The sequence below is a fragment of the Mus musculus genome, chromosome 14, assembly GCF_000001635.26.
Source record: "Mus musculus strain C57BL/6J chromosome 14, GRCm38.p6 C57BL/6J".
In the NCBI taxonomy this organism is placed as follows: Eukaryota; Metazoa; Chordata; class Mammalia; order Rodentia; family Muridae; genus Mus; species Mus musculus.
Genome location: NC_000080.6, coordinates 52,059,945 through 52,086,826, shown reverse-complemented (window position 1 = coordinate 52,086,826; position 26,882 = coordinate 52,059,945). Strand labels below are relative to the sequence as shown.

General features: G+C 41.5%; 1 protein-coding gene, 1 non-coding gene and 1 pseudogene across 24 annotated transcripts in view; 1 reads left to right on the top strand and 2 right to left on the bottom strand.

The window, feature by feature from the left end:
* Positions 1 to 13,450, top strand: part of Hnrnpc (heterogeneous nuclear ribonucleoprotein C) — a 30,663-nt gene extending 17,213 nt beyond the window's left edge. For 4 of the 23 annotated variants that reach the window (NM_001360180.1, NM_001170983.2, NM_001360181.1 and 1 more), the window contains 7 exons: positions 2,436 to 2,712; positions 4,924 to 4,999; positions 5,520 to 5,567; positions 9,264 to 9,424; positions 11,101 to 11,214; positions 11,412 to 11,572; positions 11,667 to 13,450. In NM_001360180.1, coding sequence (NP_001347109.1) covers positions 2,472 to 2,712; positions 4,924 to 4,999; positions 5,520 to 5,567; positions 9,264 to 9,424; positions 11,101 to 11,214; positions 11,412 to 11,572; positions 11,667 to 11,747 — 882 coding nt within the window. In that variant the 5' untranslated portion in view covers positions 2,436 to 2,471 and the 3' untranslated portion in view covers positions 11,748 to 13,450. Of the gene's footprint in view, positions 1 to 2,435; positions 2,713 to 4,923; positions 5,039 to 5,519; positions 5,568 to 9,263; positions 9,425 to 11,100; positions 11,215 to 11,390; positions 11,573 to 11,666 lie in introns of all 23 variants that reach the window. The other 19 variants (NM_001360184.1, NM_001170984.2, NM_001360183.1 and 16 more) reach the window with 10 other exon arrangements.
* Positions 13,451 to 16,767: 3,317 nt separating this feature from the next.
* Positions 16,768 to 17,397, bottom strand: Gm8586 (annotated as a pseudogene).
* A 60-nt stretch (positions 17,398 to 17,457) lies between these two features.
* Positions 17,458 to 17,527, bottom strand: LOC115488404. Its single transcript, XR_003951261.1, has one exon. It is a non-coding gene; the product is annotated as a small nucleolar RNA SNORD58 (small nucleolar RNA).
* Positions 17,528 to 26,882: the final 9,355 nt, after the last annotated feature.

Sequence of the window (26,882 nt, the reverse complement as noted above, 5' to 3'; positions counted from 1 at the left end):
TTCTATGGTGAACTGAACCCCATTGTCCCTAGGTGACTAGCTTTTGTGAACTTAATGTATATCCTGTTAATTTTTTATGTACTGGTGGCTTTATTTACTGTTAGAGTACTAATCCAAGGGTTTTTTTGGGGTGGGGCACAGGTAAGTGCTTCACCACTTAACATCTCCAGGTCACATTTTATATGTATTGCTTAAATGTCTTCCAGGACAGCCAGGGTTATACAGAGAAACCCTGTCTGGAATAACCAAAAAGAAAAGAAAAAGTCTTCACATGCTTATTTATTGGCAAGATCTCATTACATATTCCTGCCTGACCTAGAACACAGTGTTTAGACCAAGCTGACCTTAAGCTCACAGAATTATTTAATCTGTCTCTGCCTCCAATTTGCTCAGCTATTTTGTAAACATTATTAGTATCACTTAAAGTTACCATATCTTTTTTGTTTTTGTTTTCCAGGCAGGGTTTCTCTGTCCTGGATTTGGCTCTGTAGACTAGATTGGTCTCTGCAATTTTTTTAAAAGACTGCCATGGCTGGAGATTTTTATGGGTGATAATAAAAGATAGAAAACTTTATTTGACATAACAAATCTAAATGCTGAGGGACCAGGCACTTTAGCACATTTTATAAGACCCCTCTTAAATTTCATTTATAAGATGAACCTTGGTTACTTTTGGGGGAACTACAGGTAATGGTCCTTAAACAGATAAATATTTATGTGAAAGAAAAGATGGCAAGTACATGTGCAGAATGTCAAAGGACATTTTACTAGCATGCTGTATTTCCTGGGGACATTGTATTTAGATGACAGTTACTTTTTGTTTTGTTTTTGTTTTTTGATTTCCCTTAGTCAAGATTTCTCTATAGCCCTTGCCATCCTGAAACTTGCTTTGTAGGCCAGGCTGGTCTTAAAATCAGATTTGCCAGCCTCTGCTACCCAGCAGTGTGCAGTGTTTCCTTTTCCTTCTCCTAAAGCTCATAAGTGTTGTTGAATACTTGACTCCACTTAGCCATTTTAGAGTTTTGGTGATGGTGATGACTGCCTGGAATTGAGACACTATTTCTTATTTTGTATGCAACATAGAGTATTTATTATATTTCTTACTTAAAATTTCTGTCATTTATCTGTCAGAAGTAAGGTGTAGGCAAGAAGGTTAGTGTGTAAGGTGCTTACTGCGAAGCCTGTCAGCTTCAGTTTGATTACCCAGACAGAACTCAGATGATGGAAAGAGAACTCTATTGGCCTTTAATGTCTACATGTAAGAAAACCATGCATGCTAGAATGCAGCCTGAAATCTTTTGAAAACGCTATTGAATTAGTCCCTGAAAATTTTTTTTCCTTTTAAGATTTATTTATTATATGTAAGTACACTGTAGCTGTCTTCAGACACACCAGAAGAGGGAGTCAGATCTCATTATGGATGGTTGTGAGCCACCATGTGGTTGCTGGGATTTGAGCTCAGGACCTTTGGAAGAGCAGTCCGGTGCTCTTACTGCTGAGCCATCTCACCAGCCCGTCCCTGACAATTTTAATAGCAATGGGCTATATCTGTGTTCTTTGAAACATACAGAAAAACATTCACTGAGAAATTAGTTTGTCATTAGGAAAGATGAAAAATACTAGACCCAAATTAAAGGTTCTTTAGTTCTTTTCAAAAGGATAGGGGTCTATAAATTACTATTATGAAAGGACATCAGTGGGTATTCTGTCAAACCAACTCCATTGTCATCTTAAGAGGTTTTGGTTTTACATAGTCTTTAGAGTGAGAACTCTGGTTCAAACATAAAATTCCAGGATCCTAAGTATTCAGAATTCCAGTATTCAGGCCAGCTTGGCTAGACTGGAGCTCTCTTGAAGAAACCAAAACTTAAGAAAGTTGGACTTTCTTAGTGTTCTATGTTGTGCTGTCTGGTTTATCATCATCACCATCCAGTATTAATATTCTAGATGTAAAAATTGGTTTTAGAGTAATTGTACTCGATGGATAGATGGCTTTATACTTTGTAGCATATGCTAAGTCCAAGTGAATATCTTGACTAGTTGGAAATATTTGCCTTTGTATATTGAGTATAGTTGAAAGATGAAGAATGTTTCAGGGTAGAATTTGGGGTGGTCTATTTTGAGAAAACTTAAGACTTTATTTAATATTTTAGAATTAACTATAGTATTCTAACTACCAGGAAGACCAAAAAGGCTGAAAAGGTAGTTAAAGGTTTTAAGGAATTAGAATTTGGAATTAGAAAAAAAAAACAAAAGAAAAAGAATTTGGAATTAATATATAGGAGGTTTATATTGCACGTAAGATGGATAAAAGGGGTATTAATATATTTGCTGTGAGATCTGTTGAGATAAATGAAACTCCGAGTAGTCACAGTGGTTCGAATGAAATACCATTAATAACTTCTGTTAATCTGAATGCTTCTCTTTCATTCCAGTTTTCAGCTTTGTGAGAAACCTCATCATCAAAGGAGATGGCTAGCAATGTTACCAACAAGACAGATCCTCGGTCCATGAATTCCCGTGTATTCATTGGGAATCTCAACACTCTGGTGGTCAAGAAGTCTGATGTGGAGGCCATCTTTTCAAAGTATGGCAAAATTGTGGGCTGCTCTGTGCATAAAGGCTTTGCCTTTGTCCAGTATGTTAATGAAAGAAATGCCCGAGCTGCTGTAGCTGGCGAGGATGGCAGAATGATTGCTGGCCAGGTTTTAGGTGAGTTTGTTTGTTTGTTTTTAAGTTAAAGATCCTAAATATTGTGTTTTATTATGGCATTTTGTGCATATATATCAAACTGCTTCTTTTACATATAAACAAGCAGTATTTCTCACCTTAAATTTGTATATTTGTTTCAAGTCTGTAAAGGTAGTAGCCTTCATACTTGATGTGACAGTGTCTTTGTATTGAGCCTCCCCTCCCCCCTTTTGGTCGGCCTACATTAATTTCAGCATGTGTATTTAAGTTTTTTTTTTCTTTCTTTCTTTTTTAAGTAGATTTTATTCATCTTTTTTTTTTTTAAGATTTATTTATTTATTATATGTAAGTACACTTTAGCTGTCTTCAGACATTCCAGAAGAGGGAGTCAGATCTCATTACAGATGGTTGTGAGCCACCATGTGGTTGCTGGGATTTGAACTCTGGACCTTCAGAAGAGCAGTCGGGTGCTCTTACCCACTGAGCCATCTCACCAGCCCCTTTTCTTTCTTTTTTTTTTTTGTTGTTGTTGTGTTGTTGTTTTGTTTTGGTTTTTTTTTTGTTTTGTTTTGTCTCTTTTTTTGTATTTAAGTTCTTAACTGCATAGTTTATGGTGATTTCTAAAAGTTTGAAATACTCAGTCCTCACACTAGTAAGTTATCTCTTAGTTCTTAATTTTACATTTATTTGTACACAGTAAAATGGTGAAATTTATGCCTCTTTGTTGAAGAAATTTTTAGGTTTTCCTCTTTGTATTGGCTTGTTTCCTTTTAATTTAGCATGTTCCTTTTTATGCTTTTAGCATGTTTTTGTAGTTCTGGCAGATCTAGTGTAGTACTACTTTCTAGAAATGGGGAAGTGAGATTTTTTTTTAATCTTTTATTTAGGATGGCATAATGTCTCTGGGTAAGGCACTTGATGTCAAGCCTAAAACCTGAGTTCAATATTTGGACCCCACAATGTTGAAGAGAAGAAATAACATAGGTTTTACTGTGGCCTCCATATGCATATTTTGGCTGGTGTGCATATCATTTTATTTCACAAATTCTGTACAGTGTCTTGCTATTATCCACCCCAAATGTATGCAGTTGTATATGTTTTCTTTTACTTGCTTAAAAATATAAAAACATATAAAAATATGTTCCTTGGGCATATTAGACTTATTTTGCCACAGATCTCAGTTGTAGCCCTTTTATGTGTTTCAGTCAATGCTTTATAGGTTAGAATTTTTCAAGCAACACATACACAGAATCACTAACACTGTTAACTGCTTTGCTTCTATTAGTTTCCCACAGGTTCACTTAATCCTGAAACTTCTTGGGGGTAGGAGTGTATGGGTTAAGACAGGTTTTCTAGCCCTTGCTGTTCTGAAACTTACTATGTTGACCACATTGGCTTCAAGCTCCAATTGTGTTGCAATTAAAGCTGTGTGCCATCGTTTCTGGTCCAAGTTTCTTTTAAAAAGCAAGTTTGAATGTATTAAAACTACATAACTTTCTCTGGTTGCTGGTCTTGTTAGTTCTGTCTGTCCTTGAACTTGGCCTGCTTCTGCTGGGAATAAAATGTATAGCCTCTGGAACTTGAAAGTTTTAATATTCTCTGGGTTATTTTCATGGTTAGTGTCTGCCCTATGTTTCGTTGGCCATGCTAGTTGGGCCTAATACAATCTAAGGAAAAAATCCGTTTGTATTATTTTTGTTTTGGTTTGGTTTTTTGAGACAGAGTTTCTCTGTATAGCCCGTTTGTATTATTTATATAATCTTTATCTCCATACTAAAATACAAATGCTGACCAGTTCCCAAGATAAAACCATTATCCACTGCTGGTAGAGTACAAAAAATCAAAGAGAAAATGTTATGTTAGGACATTTTGGAATCTGACAGTCCAAAAAGGAAAGCTAGCTCTGTAAAGCTTAACCTTTTCTAAGTGAGGAGGAGAGCTAATATTACTAAGATTAGTCATTAGATAACAAAAGGCCTAGGTTTGCTTTGCTGGGGAATGAAAATACATACATACATACATACATACATACATACATACATACATACGCACGTGGGTTTTGGTTTTGGGCTTCAGAGACATTTCAGATGGTTGTGAGCCACCATGTGGTTGCTGGGATTTGAACTCAGGACCTCTAGAAAAGCAATCAGTGCTCTTAACTGCTGAGCCATCTCTCCAGCCTGGTTTTTGTTTCTTTTAACTCCTGTTGGGCTTTGTTTTCCTTTTTTCCAGATATTAACCTGGCTGCAGAGCCAAAAGTGAACCGAGGAAAAGCAGGTGTGAAACGATCTGCAGCGGAGATGTACGGGTCAGTACCAGAACACCCTTCTCCGTCCCCTCTACTCAGGTCCGGAACTTTATTATTTATAACTGCATTGTGTCCATCAGTGGGCATCTTCTCTGTGTTTTCTGGATGTGGGGAGGGTTAATGCAATGTGCTTTCTATGTGCAAAAGTGTAATTCTTATTAACTTGTGTTAGCATACTTCCCTTTGGGTCTGTTTTCAGATTTTTGTTGTTTAGGAATAATTCTATGTGTGTGTGTAGTACAAAATGAGGAATTGGTTAGTTTCTAGGAAGCTAGAAAATAAGGGCATTGTGGTGTAACAACTATTGTATTGCTTCTTCGCTGTTGCTAAATTAATCACTGCATGTCCAGTGGTCTTAAGATTACATGGAGGGCAAATGATTTCGTTGAATGAATGGGGATTATTTGTTGCTAATCTTACTGATCTATTTGTTGTGGTTTGTTTGGCCTGTTTTCACCCCACCTGCCTGTTGAATTAACAACAGCAGCTCCAAAATAATCTTTTGAAATTTATCTTTCAGTTCCTCATTTGACTTGGACTATGACTTTCAACGGGATTATTATGACAGGTATGTATGAGGCTTCTCATATGTGTTTATGATGATAGTTAGAAAGCCAGGCACTGACTTTTTAAAGCAATAAAAAGATTCAAATGCTGCTTTCTTTTTTCTTTTTGTTTTTTTTTGTTTGTTTGTTTTTCAAGACAGGGTTTCTCTATGTAGCCCTGGCTGTCTTGGAACTCACTCTGTAGACCATGCTGGCCTCGAACTCAGAAATCCTCCTGTCTCTGCCTCCTGAGTGCTGGGATTAAAGGTGTGAGCCACCACGCCCAACTTCAAATGCTGCTTTTTATGCAAATAAAGTTAATACTTTACCACTATGATGTTTGGAAATACAAATGTCAGGTTTTCTTATGCTAAATAGAGATTGTTGAAGAAGGCATAAGAAAATTCACAAAATCCAATTTGTTTTATTCTTGTGTATTTTCCCACACAGTGATAAGTGCCTGCTAACAAAGTGAGAGGACAAAACACATTGCATATGTACCACAGCAGGGAGAGTCAGAGAATTTTCTTTTCTTATAGGAAACAGTACATTAGTAGCCAAACATAGCATGCATCACAGACATATACTTTATAAGTTTGTGCCTGGTTCTTCCTCCCAGCTCCATGGTCCTTAAGTAAGACTCACACTCAATATATTTACAATACCTTGGCCTTATAGCTAGGCTCTTCTCTGACTAGATCATAACTTATGACCCATTTACTCTAACCTACATTCTGCTATCTGTCTGGCTACCTTTGCTCAAGTGCCATGTGTCCATTGTCACATCTTCCTAAGCAATTCCTTGTGCCTCATATTATCCTAGAATCCTTTCTGTCTGCTGGATGTCTTACCGCCTATTTCCTATTCGATAGGCCAACAGATTTACTATTAATAGATACTACATATATATACAGACATAAGATATTTTCTCTATTTGTGAGGTTAAGCTCTTATATCTACCTCCCAACAACTGGAATTAGAGGTATAGTTACCATTTCTAGCTCTATTTACAATATTCAAATTTTTTTCTCCCTTGTGTTTGGTTTTACTCTTTGTAGCACTTTTTTTTTTTTTTTTTTTTTTTTGGAGACAGGGTTTCTCTGTGAAGCCCTGGCTCTTAACATTTCCTCTAATACACTGTAATTTCCTGGCTTTTGTTTTAAGAGACTACCTCTAACTCTAGCTGGCCTTGAACCCACTGAGTTTGCCTCAGGGATTTAAGGTTAGCACTGTCCCGCTCTTTTTTTTGAAAAACAATGACAAGCTTGGAAGTCTTAGGGATTGAGATAAAAACATCCTGAATTCAGGTACTAGGAAGATTCTAACCGATACTTTGCCCCAACCCTAAATTGGACCTCTGACGAAAGAACACTAATATTGAAAAGATCTCAAAGGACAGTGAGACATGCATAATAAGCAATGCTATTTTTTTTTCTTTAGATTTATTGTGGGCTGGAGAGATGGCTCAGTGGTTAAGAGCACTGCTGCTCTTCCAGAGGCCCTGAGTTCATTTCCCAGCAAACACATGGTGGCTCACAACCATCTTTTGGTGTGTCTGAAAACAGCTACTGTGCACTCATAAATACAAGTAAATCTTTTAAAATGTATATTAGTGCTCTATCTGCATGTATGCCTGAATGCCAGAAGGGGGCATCAGGTCCCAGTACAGATGGTTGTGAACCACCACGTGGTTGCCAGGAATTGAACTCAGAACCTCTGGAAGAACATTTGGTGCTCTTAACCCCTGAGCCATCTCTCCAATAATGCTAAATTTTTTTAGTGCTTGGGCTAAGGTATAAAGCCAGGATATGATAGTGAATTTGTGGTCTACATTAGCCTACATTATTTTTGGCTTGGAAGTCTTTCAGGGAGACTAAAATTTTTTCTTCCCATTAAATATATCATTGATGTTTGTTAACATTTTCTTCCATAGCCTTTCATGTTGTTGTTGTTTTTTTTTTTTTTTTAAAGATTTATTTATTTATTTTATGTAAGTACACTGTAGCTGTCTTCAGACACCCCAGAAGAGGGCGTCAGATCTTGTTACAGATGGTTGTGAGCCACCATGTGGTTGCTGGGATTTGAACTTCAGACCTTTGGAAGAGCAGTCGGGTGCTCTTACCCACTGAGCCATCTCACCAGCCCCAGCCTTTCATGTTTAACCTGCTTAAAAAATGAGAAAAATAAATTCAGATGAAGGATTCCATAAGTCATATAATTGGCACCATTGCTCTTGCATATATTGGGAGACTTCTCTTTGTAGTATAGATGTTTTAGTCTAAACCATTGTACTTTTTGAAAGTGGTAATGACCTTGCTTTTGTTTTGTTTAGACTTGGTCTTTCTTGTGTTTTGTTGCTCCTGGCTTGGGGAGTCTCATGTAGCCCAGGTCTGCCCAAGATCCTCCTTGCCTCAGTCTCTTGAGTGTGGGGTTACATGATTTACCACTACATCTGACTTTTATAGTTTTTCAAAGACTATGTATACCATTCTTAACAGTACTTGGTGAGATGGTTAGTGTTAAGTTCCTGTGACTGCTGAAGCCACATAAATGAGAGATGGTCCCTATAAAACTGTGCATCCTTCTGTAGTACGCAGAGCTCCAGCTCCATTGAACACTGTAAACTTTTCTCTAGATTACTTCATTACCTATAACTTAGTATTGATTAAAACTATCACTTAGCAAGTAATACGCAGATACTCCTGTCCTGTAAAAACTTACTGCTAATTCGTAGTGTAATAGGACCTTTCCTAGTGTTTTCAGCTTGTAACTCAAAAGAAGTAGCTAGCAAACTCTTCCTTGAACCACAGAAATCAATGACACTGAAAGGGGAACAAATTGGTTAAATATAGTAGAGCTGGAGAAAGTAATGTGTTAACACTAAAATTTTTCAATTTTACAAAAATAAATTCAAAACAAAACTTTTTAAAATTAACTTATCTTGGTTCCTCCGAGATGGCTCAGCAGGTAAAATGTGTCTGCCACCAAGTATGATGGGTCATATTTACTTTCCAGGGTTCCATGGAGAAAAAAAATTCACATAAATTATTCTGACTGGCCTCAGAATAATATCTAGAACTTGAATAAAATCAGAACACCTTTTTGTTGTAGTTGACTTTATGTGAATTGTTTAAGTATAAGGTAAAAGCAATTCATTCTAACTTACATTCTCTTAAAATTTCCATAAACTGGAAACAGTCCATTTTTTAAGTCTAGTCAAGCCTATCATTTACTGTATGTGTGAGGGGGGGCTCTTTCCTCTTGCAGCATTTTTCATCAAATTGAGTTTTGAATAACATAAAAAGGAAAAGAGGTGACTAAAACCAGTAATCCTGTTGTTATGCTCTGGTTGTATCTTGAGTTAATCTCTTCTCCTTCCTCTCCCCTCTCCCCTTCCCTCCTCCTCTCCTCTTCTCCTCTCTCCTCTCCTCTCCCCTCCCCCCTTCCCGTCTTCTCTCCTCTCCTTCCCTCCCTTCCCCTCTTCTCTCCTCTCCTCCCCTCCCCTCTCCCCTCCTTCTCCCTCTCCTCTCTTTCGTTTTTCGAGACAGGGTTTCTCTGTATAGCCCTGGCTGTCTGGAACTCACTCTGTAGACCAGGCTGGCTTCAAATTCAGAAATCCGCCTGCCTCTGCCTCGGGAGTGCTAGGATTAAAGGTGTGGGCCACCATGCCTGGCTGGAGTTAAATATTCACTTTGAAGAATTATTTCTTTAACCCACAGGATGTACAGTTACCCAGCGCGGGTTCCTCCTCCTCCTCCTATTGCTCGAGCTGTGGTGCCTTCCAAACGTCAGCGTGTTTCAGGGAACACCTCACGAAGGGGCAAAAGTGGATTCAATTCGAAGAGTGGACAAAGGGGATCTTCTTCCAAGTCTGGAAAATGTATGTTGTTTTTGTTTGTTTGGTGTTTTTTATGCAGCACACTCCACCTCCCAGGTAGTGCTTTTTTTTCCTGGCATTTGTGTGTAAGGGGTGGGGGCCAGTGTTTATTCCTGAGTGTTGATTCTTCTGAAGATGTAGTTGTGGGTGTGAGATAATCTGATTTGGGTGTTGAGAACTGAACTTCCCTGAGAGCTTCTGCAAGTATAAACTAGCAAACTCAACCACTTAGCTACCTATTCTTCCTGTTCTTGAGAAATTGCTAGCATTGACATAACTAGAGTGTAAACTTGAGTCTGGGTGATGTCCACTTAGTAAAGCTAATGCTTCAAGGGTAAGGACCTTGGTTTGTATCCCAAGCATTCATATAGAGCAGACCATCTTAGATGTCTTTAACTTCTCTTAGGCTGACACACAGCCCTGCACCTGCCTGCCACCTAACCTTGCAAAATCAGTGAGCTCCCACCCATTTCACTGAAAGATCCTTTCTCAAAAATGTGGAGGTGGATCCAGAGTAGTAATGGCTTTCATCCCTCCATTAGGGAGGCAGGGACACATCAACACTGTTCGTTCATTTGTTTGTTTGTTTTTGGAGACAGGTTTTCTCTGTGTAGCTCTGGCTGTCCTGGAACTCACTTTGTAGACCAGGCTGGCCTGAAACTCAGAAATCTGCCTCTGCCTGGGAGTGCTGGGATTAAAGGCATGCACCACCACTCTTTTAAAGATTTTATTTATTATATGTAAGAACACTGTAGCTGTCTTCAGACACTCCAGAAGAGGGAGTCAGGTCTTGTTACAGATGGTTGTGAGCCACCATGTGGTTGCTGGGATTTGAACTCTGAACCTTTGGAAGAGCTGTCAGTGCTCTTAACCGCTGAGCCATCTCTCCAGCCCAACACTGTTCTTAATCTCTTAAAACACCTCCTATATCCTGTGATAGAGAGCAAGGTGACACCTGGCATTGGTCTCAGTTTACCCAAAAAAATACAAACCAGGGAAGAGGGGGAAAGAATGTTGTTTAAGGATTGTAGTCTGAGTTCTGTACTTAATAGCTTGGTTAATTTTATAAATGTTTATGTTGAACTAAATTTTAGCTAGGGCATACTCTTGGTTGTCAGTTTTCTATATTGATCGACATAATTGAAGTATGTCAGCAAACTATGAAAGCTGAGAAAGTAAATAGAGCAATTGCAGTATCTTAGTTGAAATTCTCAGCTTAAGTTTTTTGTTTTGTTTCTTTTTAAAACAGAAGTAAAGCTGGGCTAATCTCAGTGCCCCTAAGGAGAAATGGGGGTGTAGACAGGAGACTGAAAGCCTTCCCTGTATCGGAACACTTTCATGAACATGGGCACATACACAATGATAAGACAACTTAGAAGTTGCTATAAAATAGAATGATATTTTTTTGGTCAGGAAAATACATGTTTAGGTTAAAGTGATACTATGTAAGGCATTTATAGCTTTTTTTTAAAAATTATTTTTAAATCATTTGCTGACTAAAGATTACTAGTTACTATTGCAGTTGGTGCCTCTGTATTTCTTTCAGCTTTTTGAATTGTTAACTAGAAAAACATTTCTTCCTGTGGTTCTGAGACCTAAGGCACAGCACCTAGAAAGAACACTTTCAGTAACTGGTAAATGGTGCTTTATTCTAGTCTAACATTGTAGTTCTGTTACAGTGAAAGGTGATGACCTTCAGGCCATTAAAAAGGAGCTGACTCAGATAAAACAAAAAGTGGATTCTCTTCTGGAAAGCCTGGAAAAAATTGAAAAAGAACAAAGCAAGCAAGCAGGTAATAGTCTTTTAATTTTCTAATTGAATTTGGGTTATCTTCCTAAGGTGGTTTAATGTATATGCAAATTGGGCTGTTTGGAAGGGGCATTAATTTATTTGGAAAACTTTACTTTTGTTCTTTGATGATTAATGGGAATTGTCTATATCCTGTGGGCAACACTTGCCCCTGGACAGACTTGTCCTTCTCATCCCCAGTAGAGATGAAGAATGAAAAGTCTGAAGAAGAGCAGAGCAGCGCCTCTGTGAAGAAAGATGAGACTAATGTGAAGATGGAGTCTGAGGCAGGTGCAGATGACTCTGCTGAGGAGGGTGACCTGCTGGATGATGACGATAATGAAGATCGGGGGGATGACCAGGTGATTACCTTTGGAAAAAAGAAAGTTGGGAGGACTGGGGTCCAGGGATGAGAAGAGTACCTCTAACTCTCCCTTATTTGTGTCTTTCTCACAGCTGGAGTTGAAGGATGATGAAAAAGAGCCTGAGGAAGGAGAAGACGACAGAGACAGCGCCAATGGGGAGGATGACTCTTAAGCACATAGTGGAGCTTAGAAATCTTATCCCATTATTCATTTACCTAGGCGTTTGTGGGAGATGAAAGTAACACCAGGTCATCTCCCCTGGGGTCTTCTGCACATTCTCACTGTTGTCCCGCCTTACCCTCCCTGTGTTCATTAATTCATGATTGCCCTGCGCCTAGTTACAGTTCCACTTCCTTTGATGCTCCGTAGTACTTTCGTTAAGTCTCACCCTGTAAGTTTTGCTTTAATTTTGATACCTCTTTGACTTAACAATAAAAAGTTGTATGGTTTTTATCAACTGTCTCCAAAATAATCTCTTGTTATGCAGGGAGTACAGTTCTTCCCATTCATGACTTCAGTAGTTGCTTCCCTAACTGCAGAGGCATCTCATTTACTTGTAACCCCAAGAGCAGCTTTGCATTAGAGGTGTGTGTTTTCCCTCACGTGAGTGGGACTGTTACAACACGAATGTAACCATGTATTTTTGTGAATGGGAGTTGGCATGTCAAATGCATCTTACAGGAAAATAGTGTAATAGTCTTAATATTTGTTTTCTAAAGTTATACCATGGGTTATTTTTGTGAACAGCCTGATGTTTGGGATCTTTTTCTCAAAAATAAACAGTTCCTTATTAAACCAGGAATTTGAAGGAAAGACAATTTTTTTTTTTCCGAGACAGGATTTTTCTATATAGGCCTGGCTGTCCTGGAACCCACTTTGTAGACCAGGCTGGCCTGGAACTCAGAGATCTGCCTGCCTCTGCCTCCTGAGTGCTGGGATTAAAGCCGTGCGCCACCACACCCTGCTGGAAAGAAAGTTTTTCAATTACATTTTTTTTTTAATAGCAGCCTCCACAAATCGTTAGGTTGTATTAAATATAATCTTCATGCATACCAATATATATGAATAAAAGTCATTTTGAGAGCATTGTTAACTTTAAATATTTTTGACACGGAGTGCTTGAATGTTCAGTTACTGATTAAAACCCAGGTTTCTTTATTGCATTCTCAACCTGTGCCTCAAAAGTTTCAAAATAGGAAAGCATTTGTCTTTCCCGTTTTATATAGCATTTGCCTTCCTAAGAACTGAGTCTATAACGAGAGTTATAATTACCCATGTGAAGTACTCTTACCCCTTTTCTTGATTTGTTTGAGTCAGCTTGGAACATTTTGCTGTGTAAGACCTAACATAAGGTAAAGGTATAAACAGATTTGGGGGCTTGTTTGTTTATTTTTGTATAGCAGGCTATTCAAATCTTTTATGCACACAGACTTTCTACTTCTCAAAAAGACCCTGTTGTGTATATCTAGCATACAGCTGCAAGTCTATGCTTTCATGCTATGCATTGTAGGCAAAAGTAACCCATGATAAAACTGAGGAGAGGCTGATCTAGGGGCTTCCCTTGGCTCCAGTGTGCAAATATAAAAATGGCTTTTATTGTGACCCCCCTCTGCCCCTTCCCCTAATCTTGATATTGTCTTGGGTTTTTGAGGAATTGGCTAGATATCAGAGGTTAAAGATGCTAATAAATAAAACCTGTTTAAATATGCTGTTAGAAGCTGGTGTGTACAAAATGCTGGGGTGGGTTCAATTAGTTCAGTATTGGGTACTTTCTGATATTGGGTATTGTATTTATTCAGGTGACTCCCCCGCCCCCTCCCCCCAAAAAAAGCAGTTGGGAAATTTGAGAATAAAGACTGTGGTTCTGTCCCTTTTCATAGTTGGTATATACATCAGCAAAAGACTCAGGAGCCTGTGTCTTCATAGGAACACTAAGTGCCAGCATGTGACTAAAAAAGGGTGTCATCCCTGGCCCTCCCTCAAACTGCTGTTGCTAGTTTATTTTGGAAACTATTTAGAACTATTTAGATATTGTTAGAGAACTATTTAGGATATTTTACTGGTGGTATTAAACTAAGTTAATACTAAAACTTGTCAAGTTAAAATGTTCACAGGTTTATTCCACTATGAGAATATCTTAAGTCTTTCAAAGTTGTGAGATTTTGTTCATTTCTAGTTTTTTAAAAAAGATTGGGGTGGAAGATGGCATCAGATCTGATGTGGCTGCTGGGATTTGAATTCAAAATGTCACTGCTCCCAACCAGTGAGCCATGTCTCTAGGCCTCCTTTCTAGTTGGGAATACAGAGAATTAGGAAATAATGTAGAGGACTGGAGAGATGACTCAGTGGTTAAGAGCACTGACTGTTCTGAAGGTCCTGAGTTCAAATCCCAGCAATCACATGGTAGCTCACAACCACCTATAATGAGATCTGACTCTTGGAGTGTAGTACAGTTTTATGAATTTCAGGAATATAAGAGCAGTATCTCCTAACCCATTCCCAAATCTTTTCAGTTTCTGCTGTTCCTTGATTCCAAGATAACCTTGAGTTTTCTGTGTGTCGTTATGGGTAACCAAGAAGGTTCCACAGGTAAAAGTATTTGTCTTGTGAGCCCCTGCTCTGAGTTTGATTCCTGGGATACCTATATAAAGGTGCAAGGAGAGCTCTCACCTCATGTGCACTTTGGCATATGCACTCATCCACATATCTCACACAAGAGTATGTGTATTTAAATGTACTGACTCAGTAACAGAATAGCACCTTAAAATTTACATAAGCCATAAGTGAGACACATTGGCTCTCCACTTCCTATTACCTGAAGATTCTGGACCAAAGTGTCTTTTTTTTGGACAGGTTCTCTCTGTGTAGCCCTTGCTGTCATGGAACTAGCTCTAGATCAGGCTGCTCATGAACTAGAGATCCACCTGCCTCTAAGGCCTGTGCCACTATTTCCCTGCTACTCTGAAAAAAAATTTTTTTTTAATTTTTTTTTTTTTTTTTTTTTTTTTTTTTTTTTTTGGTCTTTTCGAGACAGGGTTTCTCTGTGTAGCCCTGGCTGTTCTGGAACTCACTCTAGACCAGGCTGGCCTTGAACTCAGAAATCCGCTTGCCTCTGCCTCCTGAGTGCTGGGATTAAAGGCGTGCGCCACCACTGCTGGGCTAAGATATATATACACACACCTTGCACCTTTATATATGAAATACATAGGAAACAGACAGCCAGGGCTACACAGAGAAACCCTGTGTCTTGGGTGTTGGGGAGGTTTAAATGTTTCCATCAAAGCTTAGGAATCCACCCACTTCATAGTGCAGCCCACTTCCCAGCGCTATCCCATGGCCTTGGGCCTCAGCAAGGGCCACAAGGTGACAGCAAGCCGCGCCTCACCAAGCACACCAAGTTCGTGCGGAGCATGATCCGGGAGGTGTGCGGCTTCGCAACCAACAAACGACAACTCCAGTTGCTCAAAGTGTCCAAGGACAAGTGCGCACTCAAGTTCATTAAGAGAGTGGTCAGTGGTGGCACACACATTTAATCCCAGCACTTGGGAGGCAGATTTCTGAGTTCGAGGCCAGTCTGGTCTACAGAGTGAGTTCCAGGACAGCCAAGGCTACACGGAGAAACCCTGTCTCTAAAAACAAAGGGTGGGCACGCACACCCACGCCAGGAGAAAGCCGGAGGAGCTGAGCAACGGACTGGCAGCCATGAGGAAAGCGGCAGCTAAAAAGGATTGATGAACCCTCTCCAATAAAAGTTCCTACAAAAGAAAAAAATGCTTAGGAATCTATGGACTTTGACTTCTATGGATGTCTGCCTTGCCTGTCCTAGTCATGTAAAAAAGTATCCATGTACCAAAGCGCTCTTGATTCTCAGCCAGTGGTCTTAATGGGATGAGGTAGTATAGACAGACAGCCACACTCAGCTGCCAGTCTGTCTCACCCAGACCCTTATTAACTTGTGTAGAGGGTCTGTGACTGAAAACCTTAGCTAAATATGTTGTGTGCAGAACTTTGCACAGAGCTGCTTCCGTAACACTGCCTGCCTGCTATCAAGGCTTCGTTCAGAAGGCTTTGGCTGCCCTCAAACTGCTTTTTTTTACATTGTTTTGTTTTTCGAGAGAGGGTTTCTCTGTGTAGCTCTGCCTGTCCTGGAACTCGCTTTGTAGACCAGCCTGGCCTCGAACTCAGAAATCTGCCTGCCTCTGCCTCCCTGAATGCTGGGATTAAAGGCGTGCGCCACCACGTCCGACTTCAAACTGCTTTTATGTTGCAGCTGCTCCTCTGCTCTATCAGATTTCCCATATTGGGCTAGTCTCAGCTTCTGAGGGCTATTTTAGTGTTCTGCCTTTAGCTCCAGTAGGAACAACCTTTTGTAAAATCTGATCCACAAGGAAGATCGAACAGTACACCCATGTCTGGTATAGCCTCTGTCCATCTGGGAATACAATCTTCCTACTGTCTCCTTCAGTGGGTCAATCAGGCATGAGCCCAGTATATTTATTTCCTGGTGCTTTCTAGGTTTTGGGTGGGTTTTGTTGGTTACAATCTCTCTCTCTCTCTCTCTCTCTCTCTCTCTCTCTCCTTCCCTCTCCTCGTGTCTGTCTGTCTGTCTCATGCCTTGCATGTGGAAGTTAGAGGACAATTGTGCTGGTAGAGTCTTCTTTTTTTCCCGCCACGTGAGTCCCATGAGTTGAACTCAGGCCATCAGACTGCATCGGACTGTATGGCAAGTGTCTGTACCTGCGGAGTCCTTTTGCCTAACTTCTGTTCTCAGGCACCTATGAACTATTAATTCCTCTGCTAAGTCCTTCCCTTGTCCGAGGGGCCTGCAGTCTTCATGCAAACCACAGTCCTTTTCCCTGTATCTCCATGGGTCTTGAGAAACCACATCCTATCTGCAAGATAGGATTTGCAGCCAGGGAGTCAATCATTTTTCTTTCTGGTCTATCAGACTCTTCAGCATGACCTCTTCATTGGTGCTTCCATACCCTTGTTTCTCCCATTTTTCTTAGAACTTTTGGCAATTCTCAGTTCTCCTCTTGATCAATAGTTTGTGTTTAGTAGTTTCAGAATACTTTTAACACAATTCATGAACGGTATGGTTACACAGCCTCTCTTAATTATGTAGGCAAAAAACAATAGCTAAGATCAATGCAATGTAGTCTCATATCTGTCTGGTAACATAGGCCATAATGTTTTTTTTAACTTTATCTGCATTTATTTATGCTGAATTTATTCCCGGGCCATGAGTTTTATTTCTTCAGTTTCTTCTGGGATATCTTTTTCTTCTGTGCAGCCTCCTCTTCTGGCTTTGGAACGATCTGTTCCTTCTCAATGAGGATCATCTCACTGTGGCAGGGGGAGCTCATGGATGGGTTAATCCGGCCATGAGCTCTGTGGGTTCGTCGGCGCATCTTAGGTGCCTTGTTCACCTGGATGTGTTCAATGACTAGAGAATCTACATCTAAACCCTTAAGTTCAGCATTACTCTCTGCATTTTTAAGCATGTGCAGCAAAAATTCAGCACTCTTTTGGCCACCGACCCTGTGTCCAGCCCCACTGTTTGGCCTGGGCGCACTTACCGACTCCACCATTATACCGCCGGAATGGCACACATTGCTTCTTTAAAGTGACGTCCTTCAGATACTTGGTGGCTTTGTGGATATGCATACCCTTGATGGCCTGCACAGTTTCCCGGGTGTTCTTAAAGTGAACACGAAGGTTTGAACCTCTTGATTTGCATGATTTTGTGGGGTTTTCTGGGTCAAGAGAATAGTGAACCATCTTGGCAGGTGACCTGTGAACACAGCAGCTAGTAACTAACACAATCAGCTAGTAACTATCACAGCAGCTAGTAGTAACCAAGGAGGCTGAAACTACCAACAGCTGCTCAGAGGATAGTTATTTTCATGATTAATCCAAAGGTGTCCTAAGATATGAATGACATCATCGCAGAGGCCATAATGTTTGCTTTGATCTGTGATTGACAAGTGTAGTATATCTATTGTACAGTGAATCATTTTCTCTCCATCTTTTGCCATCACTGTTGTCAAAGCTAGACCGATCTTGCTTCTGGTATGTTTTAACAGTCCTCTGTCTACTCACAGGAACTTGGAGCCTTTGTAATCACATGTTCAGACAACACCCATATCAGTCTTTTCAAAACATAACCATGGAAGTTCTCGATTTTAAACCATTTCAAACCAGGCATGGTGGCTCATGCCTTTAATCTCAGCACTGGGGAGGCCAAGGCAGGTGGGTCGCTGAGAGTTCTAGGCCAGCCTGGTTGACAAAGGAACAAAGGACAGCCAGGGCTGTTATGAAGAGAGACCTTGTCTCAGAAAAACAAGCAAATGAACAAAAAACCAAAATACTCTGAAACTTTCTGGCTCCGTTTTAGGGTAATGACAAAATAAAACCCACACGGCCAAGATGGGTGGGTCCTGTCTGTCCTGCCTCTACTCAGTGCTCCTTGCCTTTCCCTGTTCTCTACACTGGACTCCTTTTTTCTCCCATGCTCCCCTTGCCTGTATACCTTCTTTCTGCCTCACCTTTTCCCTAATCCATAGCATCATGTTTCTTGTTCATCCTTTCCCACTCCCGCCACCCTGTTTCCCCGCTCTTGCTGGTCTCCTCCATGTCCTGTTGTGAGGCCGTTGTTTTCCAGGAGTGTATCTGTAGCTCTTGTTACAGCCACACCAAGTTTATGAGTGTTTGACTAATTTTTTTTTTCCTCTGCCTAAGAATAAAACTCAGAACAGAGGCCACATCTATTACTGTTCATTAACGTATCCCCAGGGCCTAGCAGTGAATGGGAAAGGGAGAGGGAATCATGGGAAAGTCGGCCTGGGTGAGATGGTCTTGGAAACAGCAGAAATACAGAGGAAGCCTTAAGAACTGAGCACGTAGAGAGGTGTATATAGGTGAGTTTCACAATACTTCACAGCCTTAGTACCGGCTTCACGTGCCTCATGCCAAGGATGACAAGAAAGGGTATTGACTATGACAGGGTTGCTGTGTCTATTGCACCTAACCTGTCAGAACCTTAGGCTCACTCTTTTCTTAGGCAGCTTTAAAACTAAAATATACCTATGTGCTATGAAATTGGCACATCTTAAAAACACAGCTTGTGTGAGCATGGCTGTTTAAATCCCCTTCCAGTAGGGAAGTGAGACATTGCCAGTAGAACCCCCCCTCATGCAGCAATCTTGCCATTGATGATTAATTTCTTCAGCCTTCCATTGAGTTGCTACTTTTCTGACTGCTGCCATCTGGTTTTGCACATCTCTAAGCCGTATGTAAATAAAATTGTATTAAAGTCTGGACTTCCCTTGAAAGAGAGAGAAACCTTAGTGTAGTCGTTGGGGGATATGATTCCAAGATGGCAGAGAGGAAAACCATGTGGCAGGAGTGAAAACAAGGATGAGGGTGCACCTCTGCGAGGATGAGGGTGTGCTTCTGGGCATCCTGGGGACCACCTGGAAGCAAAGGCATGGGGAGATGCATCGCTTTTCACTGATTCCTGTCCCTGCTGATTGAAAGGTACCCATGGAAGGCCAACGTCCCTGATGCTCTTATCTGTTACTGGAAGGCATTTCCATTGTTTTCCATTTAGTGTATCATTGCTTAGGAACGTCCTAACACATACCTGTGAGGACACATTAAGTCTCTGATGGTCAAATGCTTGACTAATATCTGAATGCTAAGTGATAAAGTGGTCCAAGTAGTGATGCAACTCCAGATCTTAGCTAGGTTCTGTCAGCTTTTACAGGCATTCATGAGTGTGTGTGAATGTTTTACAGGTACAGCAGAGGTCCGTGTGCTAGTCCCACAGTCCGCATTGGGAATACTGTAGTGCCATAAGAAATGTACACATTCCATGTAGTCACACAAACTCCACTTCCGCACTATAAATTCTGGAAACCGGGGCTGGAAAGATGGCTCAGCAGTTAAGAGCACTGACTGCTCTTCCAGAGATCCTGAGTTCACTTCCCAGCAACCACATGGTGGGTCACAACCATGTGTAATGAGAGCTGATGCCCTCTTCTGGTGTGTCTAAATATGGCTAAGGTGTACTCATATATAATAAATAAGTAAATCTACAAACAAACAAACAAACAAATAAAACAACTTCTGGAAACCATCAAGCATGTTTTCATCATGGTCCTTTGGCTGTTTGAAAAAGCTGTACAAATGGGGCTATGTACCCTTTCAAAGGTGGCTTCTCTGTGCCCCCCAGCCTTGTACCCTTGAATTTCAAGTTGTTACATGTCTCAGTGGTTCGTTACATTGGGCTGTCTGATGGCTAATCTTGGTTGTCAGATTGACTACTTGTGCAGTCAACTAAAACCCAAACTCTTTGGTCCTCTGTGAGGGATTCTCTTAGGATATTTAAATCAGGAAGATCAACCCTAAATTTACACTTGGTGGATGCCATCCTGAAATGGCACAGAGGAAACTTTCTGCCTGTTTACCTCACTCTCCCTCACACCTTTCTCTACTCTCTTGCTGTGGCTGGTATTCAACACAACCTCGTGAGGAGGATTCCATCCTGGACTGAAGACCAGCAGCTCTCAAGGGCTCCAGCAGCAGATTGGGACAGCTGAGTTAGCCACCTTCATAGATTTAACTACCAGGTTCTCAGCCTTTCCATTGTGAGCTAGCCGTTGTTGGGCTATGTTCTGTAAGCCAGTCTAAGGTATTCATTCTGTCCGCTCAGTTCCTTTAGAGAGCCCTGACTAGGACAGGCTGCTGTTAAGGTATTTACGCATATGTTAAATTACTTAAATGTAGCCTCCCCCAGCCTCGAAGCTGGCAGATCCAGACTTTGACCTTGCTGCCACTAAGAAGGAGCCTTCCGACCTAGATGGCTCTATTGTTCTGTCATCTGCTGATGCTCTCCTCCAAAACACTGCTACCTGCTGAGAGACCCCTGAGATATTCCAGAGGCACACCCTATCCTGCATGTCACCTGCAGACTGGCTCCAGACACCAAGAATGGACTGGCAGGGGTGGGGGTGGGGATGGGGGAGTAGGGTGGGGGGATGGGCCTTCCCCCTTTATAAGCACAGCTTCTGAGTAAAATTGGGGGCCTTGATTGGCACGTTGTCTTGGCTTCATTATCTTTTCTCGCCATCTAAGTCTCTTTCAGCCCCAGCCTGCCTCCTAGGTGTACCCTGTTCATGTAGGCCTCGGGCTGGCTTACAACACCTAAACATTCATGCACTTATTCCATAGGTCACTGCTATGAAGACTTACAACTATTCATGGTTGTGAGTCCTGTTTCTCTGGGGTAAACATTGAGTGTGGTTGGCTGGTGGCACAGCAAGTATATGAGAAGCAGCCAAACAGTCTTCCAAAGTTGTTTTATCATTTTATATTCCTCCCAATAATTTAGAGACCTGGTTGTTGGAGCTGGGGAGGTGGCTCAGTGGGTAAAGGCATCTGCCACCAAGCCTGAAGGCCAGAACTCACATAGGGGAAGGAGAGAACCAACCAGCTCCAGCAAGTTGTCTTCTGACCTCTGTATCCGTGAGGCAGGTGGATTTCTGAGTTCGAGGCCAGCCTGGTCTACAAAGTGAGTTCCAGGACAGCCAGGGCTACACAGAGAAACCCAGTCTCGAAAAACCAAAAAAAAAAAAAAAAAAAAAAAAGAAAGAAAGAAATAGGGAAAACATTTCTAAAATTTATATGGAAGCAAAATGACTTCAAATGACCTAAGCAAGCCTGAGCCAAATGACATCACAACCTGATGTCAAGAAAGTATGGCCGGGGGCTGGTGAGATGGCTCAGTGGGTAAGAGCACCCGACTGCTCTTCCGAAGGTCCGAAGTTCAAATCCCAGCAACCACATGGTGGCTCACAACCATCCGTAACGAGATCTGACGCCCTCTTCTGGAGTGTCTGAAGACAGCTACAGTGTACTTACATATAATAAATAAATAAATCTTTAAAAAAAAAAAAAAAGAAAGAAAGTATGGCCGGGCGTGGTGGTGCACGCCTTTAACCAGCACTCTGGATGCAGAGGCAGGTGGATTTCTGAGTTCAAGACCAGTCTGGTCTACAAAGGGCACAACACCAGAAATGTAAATCAATAAGTTGAGTGCTACACCAACCTAACTGTTAATAACAGTGTCATATTGGAGAAAAGACATCTATAAGAAAACTTCCTGGGGAAACTGGTTACTCACACACAGGAGATGAAAACTACGGTCCTGTCTCTCAATATGTATAAAAATCAATTCAAGTAAGCAAACATGAGACTAGAAACTCTGAAACTTGTAGACAAGAATATAGAAATAACACATTCAGATATGGACATCGAGTCAAGTCACACGGCAAGATGGCTTGCCACCAAGCCTGATGCCTTGAGTTCAGATCCCAGAAACACACAGTAGAAGGAGAGATAGAAAAAAAACAACTGTCCATCCCAATTTTTCCTCAACTCTTATACCAAATATATATATATAATTAAAATATCTTCTATAATTATCATTTTTTATATCGAAGGGCCCAGTTTAACATTACAAACTCCACTTTGCTTTCAGACTCTATTTTACAATTAAACTTGCCCTCTGAATGGACTCAGCTACAAGCAAAACCCCAACTTGTTCCAGGAGCCATGCCACCCTGGTAACAATCACAATTCCTCTAGGCAAATAGCCACTCCACTCCTAACAACGACCAATCAGTCCTTAAGGGGAAAGTACCTAATGTCTAAACCAAACCGTTGTTCACACCATAAGCTAGCAACCATTGTTCACACCAAGATAAAATCATTACTAGCCAGAAGAAGTGCCCCATGCAAATGTCAACCAATTATGTAACTGCCAAGTTGAACTGTCCCTCTCCCTGCTACCATGATAAATAAGCAATGCTTGTACCAGCCCAGTACCTTCCACACACCTTCCACACATTCCACTGTGCTCGAGAGGTTGGAGGGTCTGAGTTCAAGCTTGAATAAGGACTCTTTGCTTTTGCATATGGGTTTAACTCCTGGTGGTCTGTGAAGACCTCAGAATTTGGGCATAACAACACACACACACACACATACACACACACAATTTTGATTAATAAATCAAGAGGAGGTGGCAGGGGAGAGGCTGGTAGGAGTGAAGGGAAAAGAAACTGTGGCTGGGATGTAATGTATGAGAGAAGAATTTAAAAAAAAAACAGTGAATAGGGGCTGGAGAGATGGCTCAGTGGTTAAGAGCACCAACTGCTCTTCCGAAGGTCCTGAGTTCAAATCCCAGCAACCACATGGTGGCTCACAACCATCCGTAACAAGATCTGACACCCTCTTCTGGAGTGTCTAAAGACAGCTACAGCGTACTTACATATAATAAATAAATAAATCTTAAAAAAACAAACAGTGAATAGGCACATGCATACTGTGTATAAGCTCACCCACTCTTTCTTGTGTACACAGACAAATGCTCACAAACGGTTCACACACACACAGCAATAGCAAAACACATGTGCACACACACAAAGACAAACAGCCATGTAGACATATGCTGATGTACATACACACAAAGTCAAGCACACAGACTATCTGAGGAGCAGAGAGGGAACAAACTCCGATTTCCCTCTGAAGGATGAGGGTTTGAAGTGATTTTGGTGGCCTGGGATATGTTCCTTTCCCCTAACTTTGGGTTGGTTGTCTTAGGCAAAGATAGGGAAGCTGATGGGTCCATAGCATCCAGTGAGCATGTTTCTGGTGTATAGGAGAGGCCTCGCTCCCCAAATTTTGGGTTACTAAACTTGGACAAAGAAAGGGAAGATGTTAGGCTCACAGCTTCCAGTAAACAAGTTTAGGACACTCCTAGATCATACCTTGCCATCCTTGACAGGTCCTTGCTCGTGGGAGAAAAAGCCTTTCAGTCCCTTGTCTGAGGTGAAAAAGCAAGTCACCTTTTTTAACTGTCCATGGCCCCTTTTTCTGTCTTCTTCTGTTTAGAATCTGTCTACATCCTAGTCCCCCCCTCCTCCAGAAGATGTCACTGTAATTACCGTAGGGGCTTGGGAGATGGAGACCGTTCTGACTGCTTCAAGCTGATGGAGGGAACGTAGGAACAGGTAGTGGTTAGAATACCTGCAAGGAGAGTAGATCTAAGGGAGCAGAGCAGAACATTGCCAACTGCAGCACCGGACACAGGGAAGACCTTTGGGGGTTAGCATATGTCTTTGGAGTGATCTGTGCAGCCGAGGTAGCGTCTGTAACATTTACTGACTGTTACTATAACTACAGTTCCTACCGAAAGCATTAAGACAGTTGTGCAGTCTTTCCCTCATTAGAGGAAGAGGGTGGGCAAACAAAACAAAAACACAAACAAACAAGCAAACAAACACCCAGAGAAGCCTCCGCTTCATGATATTAATATTTATTATTGAAATGGATGATATCTTTGCTATGGTGTATTAGAAGGCATAGCCTGTGGAGAAGAATTATATAGGATTCATGAGTCTGTGCCTGCTTACCTGCATGAGTTTATGGGTACCATATCATGTAGGAACCCACAGAGGCCGGCAGAAGGCATTGGATTTCCCCTGAAACTGGAGTTACAGTTTGTGAGTTGCTGTGTGGGTGTTGGAACCAAACTCTGTTTTTCTGCAAGGTCAGGATTGCTCCAGCCCCGCTGGCTCTATATATTTAAGACTTGTTTCATGGTCTAAATTATTTCTGATGTTGACATCCTGGGGTTGAAATTAAGGAGCCATATGAAGGAATTTAAGCATTATGCTGCCTGACCGGATTTAAGTCCCCTGACAAGTAAGAGTTTTCAGAATATTATATATATATTTATATATATTCTTATTTTCTTCCTGTCTCCTTGTATTGCCCCCCTTCTTTTTGATCAAGGAGCGCATGCAGCCTATGCTGATCTGAACTTATACATATATACTTGTTTTCAGGGTTGGTGGTCCAACCCAGGGCTCTGTGCACGTTAGGCAGGCATCTGCTAAGTGACCTATAGCCCCAGCTACTCTATATGCTCTTAAGAGTCAGGAAAGATGGCTCCTTATATTTTAGTGTTATTTTACCTCTGGATCTCTTACATAAGAGAAAAGAGAAACAGGAAAAAAAAAAAAAAAAAAAAGGACCTGACAAAAACTTGAACTTTAAAGCTTGCTTTAGGCTGAAAGGTTTTCACTCACCATCCCCGTGTTGGAGGACAGATGTTCTGGATAACCCACTGTTGTAAGCATTTGGGATCACCTGGCCCCTTCCTGCTTCCATGACATTTCACCTCCGATGGCCACCGCCCATGTGGCATCATCCATTCTCAACCCTATCACCCTATCGAGAGGCTAGCTCTACCATCTGCTGTGGTCCACTGAGGGGCAAAGCTAGAACTGGCCGCTCTGGTTTCCTCAGTAAGAGGTTCCTGAGCCAGGCACGATGGCTCCTGCTTATCATAGGCGTTAGGCTGGGCATCGCCCTAAGTTACACTACTTACAAGCAGCCTTTGACTCCATCCTGAGGCTGGAGGATGATTCTGCTCCCAGGTGAGCAAGACGACAGCACCATCTACCTGACACTACCCATAAAGCACAGAGTGACAAATGACCTCTTCCTGGGAGCAGAAAGAAGCGTATCCTATACATTTAGAAGGGTGAATTGAGACTACTGGGCACATGAACATAATAAAATCATGTCATGGAGTTCTGGAGAGACCGTTCAGTAGTTAGAAACGCCTTTTGTGACCCTAGTTTGATTCCCAGCACCTCGGTGACACCTGACAACCACTTATAATTCCAATTCTGACCTTCATGGGCACCAGGCGTGGACATGGTAGACAGAATAGGCAAAACATTCATACACATTAACTAAACTAAATAAATATTTAATAAAAAAGTACAACACTGGGCGTGGTGGCACATGCTTTTAATCCCAGTCCTCTGGAGGTAGAGGCAGGAGAATCTCTATGAGTTTGAGGGTAACTTGGTCTACAGAGTGAGTTCCAGTACAAGAACAGCCAAGGCTACACAGAGAAACCGTGTCTTGAAAAAAAAAACATACACACACACACACACACACACACACACACATATGTAAATAAAATATCAGAAAAACTTAGCCCTAGAAAGGACATGCCAGATCACAGAAAGGTGTGATGTGACTCCCTCCCTCACCTGGACCCAGAAAGCGATGGATACCTACCACTAAGACAACATCCCATACTGAGCTGTTATTTGATAACTAGTGTGTTCATCAAGGACCAACAGAGAACTCCTGGCATACTCATAGTCAACTGCCATCTGTTCACCCATCTGTTCTCCTGTTTGGACCTGAGCCCACTGCTCTGCTCCAATGCTTCTCACCTCTTACCTTGCAGAGGGACTACTCACTCATGGGCCTGTGCTCTCCACTTTGCCTCTCAGCCTCAATGGCAGCTTCTTTCCTGAGGTTGGTTTGGGTTTGTTGTCTTTTTTTTTTTTTTCCTTATATGTAAGTACACTGTAGCTGTCTTCAGACACACCAGAAGAGGGAGTCAGATCTTGTTATGGATGGTTGTGAGCCACCATGTGGTTGCCGGGATTTGAACTCAGGACCTTCAGAAAAGCAGTCGGGTGCTCTTCCCTGTTGAGCCATCTCACCAGCCCCTGGGTTTGTTGTCTTATCAATATGGAGGCTAGTGCTTTTCTATCAGCCCAGTTCTGAAAGCTCTTGAGTGCTGCTCTAACCTCACTAGCCTGTATTAGTTCTGTGATGTGATATTAATGCTAATAATTAAGATTAGAATAAAATCAGATTGCTGATGTAGGTGGGCCTTTGAAATACTTTCCTTTGTGAACTTACTCTTAGGTAATGAGTCCTGATATTGTGGATAGATAGATAGATGTGTTTATCGACGTTTCTGGCATACTATTGTGTTCACAATGCCTGTCAGCAGCAGCACGTAAGAGGTGGAAGCAGGAAGATTAGAATTTCAAAGCCGGTTTGACTAGGTTGCAAGTTCAAAGCCAGCCTGGGCTACATGAGACTAAGTCTTAAAACAACCCAAAAGAGGTTCCTAACGGGGCAGGGCTTTGCTAGCAGGCATGTCCTCCTTTTCACAGCAGAGCTGGGTTATGTAAGGGAAAAACTGGCAGAGTTTCAGAAAATCGTGATCAGATCTAGAATGAAACAATAAAAATGTATCCTGCTCCTTCCCAGACTTGATGTAATTAATGGTAGTCCTGGCTCCTTGCTGTTATGTCAGACAGAAAGACACCAAGACCCTAAATGAGAAAGACCATGGTTGTGAGGCTCATGGGAAGTGAGCAGAGCATCTCTTACCTGTATAACTGAGGGGAGTCTCAATGTG